The 7,773-nt window shown below is 49.3% G+C and overlaps 1 protein-coding gene across 1 annotated transcript; it reads right to left on the reverse strand.

Annotated features, from left to right (window-relative positions):
* Positions 1 to 2,548: 2,548 nt before the first annotated feature.
* On the reverse strand, positions 2,549 to 5,207 carry LOC101764251. The gene has a single exon (XM_004956308.3). The coding sequence runs from the start codon at positions 4,916 to 4,918 to the stop codon at positions 3,338 to 3,340; it is 1,581 nt and encodes a 526-aa protein (XP_004956365.1). The 5' UTR covers positions 4,919 to 5,207; the 3' UTR covers positions 2,549 to 3,337.
* Positions 5,208 to 7,773: the final 2,566 nt, after the last annotated feature.

The raw sequence follows: 7,773 nt of genomic DNA on the forward strand, positions 1-7,773 counted from the left end.
ATGAGCATGAAAGGGCCAAGGACGATCCGCCTAGGGTCCCATGGATCATCTTAAGAGGCCCATTCATGCTCATCCTAAGAGGCCCAGTACATGCCCATTCATGCTCATCTTAAGAGGCTCATGCTCATCTTAAGAGGCCTAGTACATGCTCATCTTAATTGAGCATCTTAATGGGCGCCATGGAACCCTAGGCCAATTGGCTTGGGCTCCATAGGCCAATCAGCCTAGTCCCTTTTTAGGGGCTCTATCCTCCATATTTTTGTGGGTTGTCATTGGTTCTAGGCCTCATCCAATTATGCTCCTATATAGTCCAATTTCCTATGAAAACAGAACAACCTCCAAAATGAAAGGCATATGCGAAAGTGGGCCAATTGTTAGGTATGACCAATGTAAATAGTGCCATTTGTATGACAATATTGAAGATATACAGGGGTAACCCTCCACCTACAAAGGCATTTGGATATGGAAAGACTGTGCGAGTTTGGAGGAGTACATGGCAGCCGAGTTCCACAGACCAAAGGGGATGCGGGACGAACCCTGCGCTGACCTTGTTGAGCGTAGCGCCGCCTCAGAGAGATCTACGCACTTAGCAATTGTGTTGTTGATGCGATCTAGCCCCGCGATCAGGTTAGAGGGTGTGGGCGGGGTCACAACTAGGATGTTTGGAATCCTCTCAGAGAGAGAGAGAGAGAGAGAGAGAGAGAGAGTTCGCCGACCTACTGGGCAAGCGGCATGATGATCCTCGGGTGGGAGTTTTGCTCCGTCGAAGTAGATCTGACAGATGCTGAGTTACGGCGGACGCCGAGTCGACAGAAGATGCCGAGTCGATGAAAGAATTAGCGGGATCGGAATCGGCCGGCATGGTCCCAAAACGAAGCTGGATCGGGTTGGCGAGGAAGTCCTTCATGCTCTCGGGAAAGACAACGTCAGGACGGGATACCATCGAGCTTGCTGGGGAGGATCTCACAATCACCCCTACCTGGCGCGCCAACTGTCGGATTTATAAGCCCAAAAGTCCACTATGGGGTTACCCAAGTGGTTGATTTGTAGGTGGAGGGGATTGCGAAACCAAGAACTCGAAGGTGATCGCGAGAACACAAGGGACACGAGGGTTTTAGATAGGTTCGGGCCTCCGGAGAGTAATATCCTACATCTTGTATGCTGGTGCTTGTATTGCTTGAGAGTTAATATGATGTACCCTCTGGGGGTGCCCTTGCCGCCTTATATAGGCTAACGACCTAGGGTTACAAGTAGGTTTAAATCTAATGTACTCCGTTGTTACATGGAAGGTAACCTGAGTCGGATTACAATACGTATCCCGCAATATCTAGGCTGATTTGAATCGCCGAGCCTCCTTGACGTGTACTCCAAGTATCTTCATGTCCTTGGCCTGCACGCTCTGGTCGGGTGGGCCCACTTGTCAGGACCGGCTAATATCCCATGGGGTACCCATATCCCTCAAATGATGTCAATAACGAGCACCAACAACCAACCGGTAGTGAAGGTATTGATTATGGAGCCCATCCCTCGCTTTATATAGGTAGCCTAATGGGTGCAAAAAATCGCCTCAAACCACATGTAAAGAACCAAAATGTCACTTATCTAGAAGTAAACATGTGTCCCTAGGCTCATTTCTCCTCCAACATTCGAGGATGATGTTTCGATGAGCGATCATCTATTTCGCGGGTTCGACCCATTGGAGTCGACGCTCGCCCCCGAGGAGCTACTGTTGGGAATAGCCAGAAACGCCAACCACCATCGAACGTCGTTATTCATACCCTCGGAAGAACCCTCGCATCATCAGGTGATTTTATTTCCTCGTGCGAGGTTAATAAGGTAAAACAAAGGAGTTTTAGTCTTAAACGTGTAATCCTCAAGAGCTTGGATCACCCTTGTAACCGGCTAAGGAGTAAGAGGTCTTTGATTTGATACCCAAGGCTTATAAGTGAGGTTTAGAGCATACGGGTCTGCTATCATTTACCCTCACCACTTCTCGACTAACGTTGGCAGATGTACATTCATTCAATGTTTTATTTTCTAGGAATCGGGTTCACCAAGGCGTGCCTCGAAGCTAGTCCAGGGGTCTTGCACCGAGTCTTGGAAGAAGGACAAAGCCTCAGGCAATGAGAGAACCCTCGAGGAAGCCTCACGACGGAGTCCATAGAGAGACACGGCGAGGGCACGAGGCACACGTCGTGAGAAGCGTGATAAGGAGGAAGCCAACTTGAACATGTGCACCCAAATAACTCTTGGTAACGGTATATTCTAGAAATGTAGTGGTTGAGTGAGAGTGATTTGGGTATGTAGGTCAGCTCTGGATCGGCCCCATGGTAAAAGAGATTATCCGTATTAAATAAAAGACTCCGTAGTAGTTTTCATTGTGATCCTTACTGTTTGATCTTAGATTTATTTGAGACCAACAACAATGCTGTCACAATTCATATAGTCTGGCGCACCCACTTGAGGCTCCGTTGCAGAGTTTGAGGCAATACGTAGACAAAGAGACAGCTAAGTTATTAGTCTTTAACTTTTCATGTATAGGCCCTAAACAACACTAAGTTATACATGTATCTATTTTTGACCGAAATCGGGAGGGGAAGCCCCCACCTATTTTTTATAATTTTTTTATTCCAAATCTCTTTAGTTAGGGAGTCAAATTCGGACCTAATTAACCACGCTAGATTCACAACTTCACTGCAGCGACAGGATCATGGAATCTGGCAAGCAAAGTCCCATGTTTTCTGCTACGTCCTTGGGATTGTGGCTACACAAAAGAGTCAAGGCCCTGGCTTCCCATGGCTTCGATCAGATCATGAAAGTTGCTGATCCGTGGAGCCATGTTGCAAATTAAGCACTGTATTGATCAGATCATTGCGATTTGACGAGTTGTCAGGGCATCTGCGGTAGCTAGATCGGGTGATGAGATTGTGACGGGGCAAAAAGAATCTCAAGTGGTTATTTCTTCTTCTTCCCCTCCTTGTTAACTCCACCCAGAATGCTTCTTGAGTTCTTGTTCATTTTCGCTTGCAGTTAAGAATGGCGCACACCGCGCACTGCAGCGTGGTTGCTGCGTGGTTGGCATATTTTTAATTTGTTTTATGCGCTGGTGCTTTTGTTTGCCTAGGTGGGGAAGAGCGCCAGGTGAAGCTGCCATGAGCGTGCACGAAGCACGGGCGAGTGGTGGAGGTGCGAGAGCGAAATTAAAGCTGGAGCACAGGCAGACAACACAAACTGGAAAGCTGGGAGAGGCGAGTTGCGGCAGCGGGCGGCGACCCTACGCGGGAGACGCAGAACAGATCGTGAGGGAGGGGGCTCCGGGATGTGATGGTGCCCCTAGTCAGCTACTCTTGAAGTAGCCGAGCATGGTGTAGACCGTCTGCAGCATCGCCGGCACGAAGATGAGCGCCACGGCGGCGGCGAGCGAGACGGCCACCCACGGCGACGGGAAGAAGTGCAGCACGAATCCGCCGCACCAGCAGCTCACGCGCCGTGCCCTGTGCCGTGCCACGGCGTCGAGCATCTCGCCGTACTCGTTGGGGAGCCGCGCCCCGACGGTCTCCTCGCCGAGCTCCCGGAACAGCGCCACCAGCTCGGCGTCCGTGCGCCGCGTGCTGGCGAGGACCCCTCGCTTGCGGAGCATGGCCGCGTCCTGCGAGCACCGGACCAGGCCCTCCACCCGCGCCACGTGCGCCGTCACGCACGCGCCGTGCGCCCAGTAGAAGTGCTTCTCGAAGGCCACGAGGTTGTGGAGCACCGCCGCGGTGTACTCGTGGACGTGGAAGCACGGCACGCTCATCACGGCCACCGGGCTCGCCGGGTGGCGCCAGAACCGCATGTCCAGGTCGCCGCAGCCCGTCGACGGCGACACCTGCCGGAACCACACCGCCGACCGCCGGAGCTCCATGGCGCAGGGGAACAGCCGCTCCGACTCCTTTTTGATCTTGAGGAGCTTCCGCGGCGTCGAGAGGACGCAGTACTTGTCCCTAGGCACGCGGGACCAGTGGAAGAGGTGCAGGACGTGGTGGAACTCGCCACCGGCCGCCGGGCTCTCGCCGCCGCGGCGCGCTCGCTTCGGGCAGATGTCGTCGAAGCATCCGAGCACGAGCTCCTCGAGGGAGTGCCGGAGCTTGAGCCCCGGGCACGAGGCGGCTAGGAGCTTGACGGCGGCTAAGGGGACCTGGTTCTCGAGCACCAGCATGTCCAGCTTAATGTCGTCGGCGTGCTGCGCCACGGCCATGTGCAGGATGAAGTAGTCCCTGTTGATGGACGCCGCCCGCGCCACGCTGTCGGCGTCGTCGCCGGTGCCGGTCCTGCTGAGCATCATGCTTACCACGAGGAGAAAGCAGCTGTCCAGCAGCAGCATCTCCAGGAACCTGTCCTCGTCGTCCAGGATCCCCGCGGCGGCCGCGTCCCCGCCGTCGCCGCCGGCGAATTCGCCGCGGAGATGGTCGCGCTCGAGGCAGAGCACCGCGACGTAGTCGTCGACGTCGAGCCCGTACTGGTCCTGAAGGTACCGCATGAACGGCAGCTTGACGTCCTCCGGGAAGGGGAGGCCGCGGTCGCCGCGGTGGAACGGGCCGATGGCCACGGCGCGCACCGCGTGGAGCGCCTCCACGGGCTCGCGCCGGGCGCACGGCCGGAAGATTGTCCCCGATTGCTGGCCGAGGTACCACAGCATCGGCGTCCGCGAGATGAGGTCTCGGAGCACGGCCGTGTTCACCGTCGCCGACGTGAGCTTCCGCAGCCACTTCTTCTCGTTTCCGCCGCCACCTACCGCTACAGGCACCGTGGCAGCATCGGTGGTGCCTGTGGCCGCGCCCGTGCTCGCGTCCAGCGGCGCGATGTCGATCAGGTGGTGATGGTTCCCTGCCATGGCGATTTCTCCATCATCCATGTCTGCTGGGAAGTTCATCGGCATCGATTGGTATTGGTCAAAGCCGAATTGAATTTCCCACTGTTTTTGTATTCATTGAGGCCGTTCTTTCTGCCAGCTAAGAGTCTGAAAGATCAGCGCAAGGTCAGCAATCAGTGTCACACACATTCTTGTGCTAACCTAAATCGACAGAAATTATTATAATGGGGTAAAGGAGAGAAAATTCCCCAAGTTTTGTCGAACGCCTGTAGCGGTTTATAGAGACATTTGTCGGTCTCGGTTTGATTCATTGAGATCTTCATAATGCAGGCTTAAAATCGACAAATCTTTTTTTAGGGACTTCTTAATCAACGGCATCAGAATTTGTTAATTTTGTGCCACGCAACTGTTGGCACGAGACACAGGAAAAGACAGTGCTGCTTGTTGATATTCTTGTGTCTTTCAGTCGAGTAGTATAATCACTAGGATCTAGATAAGTAAGAAGTAGACACCGATATAATCCAAAGAGTTAAATGTGTTATTAGTACGTAAACTTGGTGAGTGGGTGCATTTAGATACATCATCTCTCAAATTGTTCATTTGAAAACAACAACTGATAGGTAGGTGCGGATGGGTCACCAGGACGACACGTAGGCAAAAACATGCCACGTAGGTAGCTTATGCATACAATTGGCACTTACATGTAAATAAAATGTGAGCAGCACTATTGCAAATTAACCCTTTATTTATTTACTCCTTTTATAATTGGGGTTACTAGATGTTCCCACGTAGGTTTCTTATATTGCCGAAGAAGTTTTGACGGAGGATTTATAAAAGGAAATAAAAAGTACAAGCTAGTTAGCTTATTGATACTTGCTACTACTTATGCATTCCATAATCATGAAAGATTTTTGGAAAAATAATAGCATATCCGAAATTTTTTTGACTTGACATCTAGCTGTGAAATGTACTGCTCTCCTGTATAAAAATATGAAACAACATGTTGGAGTTGTTTCCATGCATTGTATGAGATATTGTTCTTATCCTTAATCAATTCATATTAAAATAACAGTACAACTGAAAATGATGAAACCACTTCTGATGGTCTACCCGCATAATATTGGTATGGCTTAAATAGCACACGTGGTAGCAAAATAGTAAATATATCCATTACAGGTTCATCTATCTAAATCAAATGACGTTGGCTAGCCTCTGGTGCAGACTGTGTTACATTGATTTCCTCAGGAACTTGATTGAGATCAATGTGTCCCTCAGGAACGTAAGTATGTTCATTAGGAACTCTGCCACCTCTTCCCCTTGCTCTTACACCTCCTCTTCCCCTTGACCTTGCCCTCCCTCTCCCTGGAATGAAAATTTGCTGACTCGTTGTTATCTCTCGCTCGCCCACTACTGCTTTTTCGCCCTCTGCCACCTCTAGTTGCCGTTGTATGCACTGTGGGAGGTGGCACATCCTCTCTATGGGCAGCGACAAATGCAGATTCATCTGGTAGTGGCACATTCTCCTGAACATATGCTTGGTGGTACTTTTCCTTAAAACACAAACAAGTATAATATTAGAAATAAGTGTAACAAATATTTGTTTTTGAGCTACCAAATTGGTTTTGCAAAGTTAACTTACTTGTTCTATCATAATGGTCACCAGGTTTTCAGTATCTTCTGTAGGGTCACTATGTCCTGGTTGCTCTGGCATTATTTCATGTAAAATAAAGGAAGCGATATAACATCTACAAAAGGAGGAGCAAGATAGTACTTGTTGAATAGAGTAAAAGTAAGCACCATTAGAATATCTTGATCACCATAGTGGGTGTCATCCTCAGGTTTTAGACCTCTTTCTCTTCTTCGAAACTGGAGGCGGGATTTCAAGTTTGCGTCTAATACAACCCTTTGTAATGTGATCTGGACCTGTACAGTAGCTACAATGCATGGTTACACCATGTTTACTCAACTTTGATCCTCCCTCAAGCTCAATGGGATGCTTCTTTCTGTTCCTTGTTGGTGGTCTGCCCACCTTCTTTTCATATTTAGGTGGCAATATGGTAGGGTAACCCCAAGTGTTGGTGCCCACCTTGACTTGTCCCTACAGGCATCACATTAGTGCCATATGCCTGCAAAAACGTGTCACGATGATAACATGAGGCAACCATTGACTCAGGTTGGATCCTCTCTAACCTAAAGCGAGCTATGGCATGACCACAAGGAATTCCAGATAGCTGCCATCCCCTACAGTCCCAAGTCCTTGCATTTATGTCCACAATGTGTGTATGTTCTCTACCACGAACACTGAAAATTCTTCTTCCTGTAGGCAGTACCTCAAAATACTTGTTGGCAAACTCGAGATTTTTCTGTAACTTCTTCTTTATCTTTGGAAAGATGGTGCCACTCCACTTCTCTTGTGCTTCCTCTTGTTTAGAATATATCCTGTTAGTGAGTTGGCACCTAATCCTCTCAATCATGCTAAGTATTGGTAACTCTCTTGCTTCCAAGATGTATCTGCCAAAGAAAGACAAGATTTATTTTGATGCAAATATAAATAATTGGCATTTTAGATACATGGGTAGTTGTTGAAAATATTAATTACATAGACACCTTACTTGTTGAAAACTTCACAACTATTATTCAGTAATATGTCACACTTAGGGATCTCATGGAAGTAAGCCCTGACCCATGTCCTTGGATCAAGTTCCGCTAACCATGCATGTGCACTTGGACTATCTTCCTTCAGCTTCTTCATGTTCTCGTTAAAAAGAGGAACATGAGTGGACCTTGCACATGCCCATAGTCTTTTCTTCAAGACTTCTCCCTTGTGTGATTCATGGAAATTTTGATATAAGTGTCTAACATAGAATCTATGTTCTGCATCAGGAAAGACCGTGTCGACAGCATTAATCAACCCCTGCATG

Source organism: Setaria italica, chromosome II, assembly GCF_000263155.2.
Source record: "Setaria italica strain Yugu1 chromosome II, Setaria_italica_v2.0, whole genome shotgun sequence".
Taxonomy (NCBI): Eukaryota; Viridiplantae; Streptophyta; class Magnoliopsida; order Poales; family Poaceae; genus Setaria; species Setaria italica.

What these genes read in the sequence shown, in the direction of transcription:
- LOC101764251 (XM_004956308.3), bottom strand. Translation starts at nt 4,918, where the DNA reads ATGCCGATGAACTTCCCAGCAGACATGGATGATGGAGAAATCGCCATG.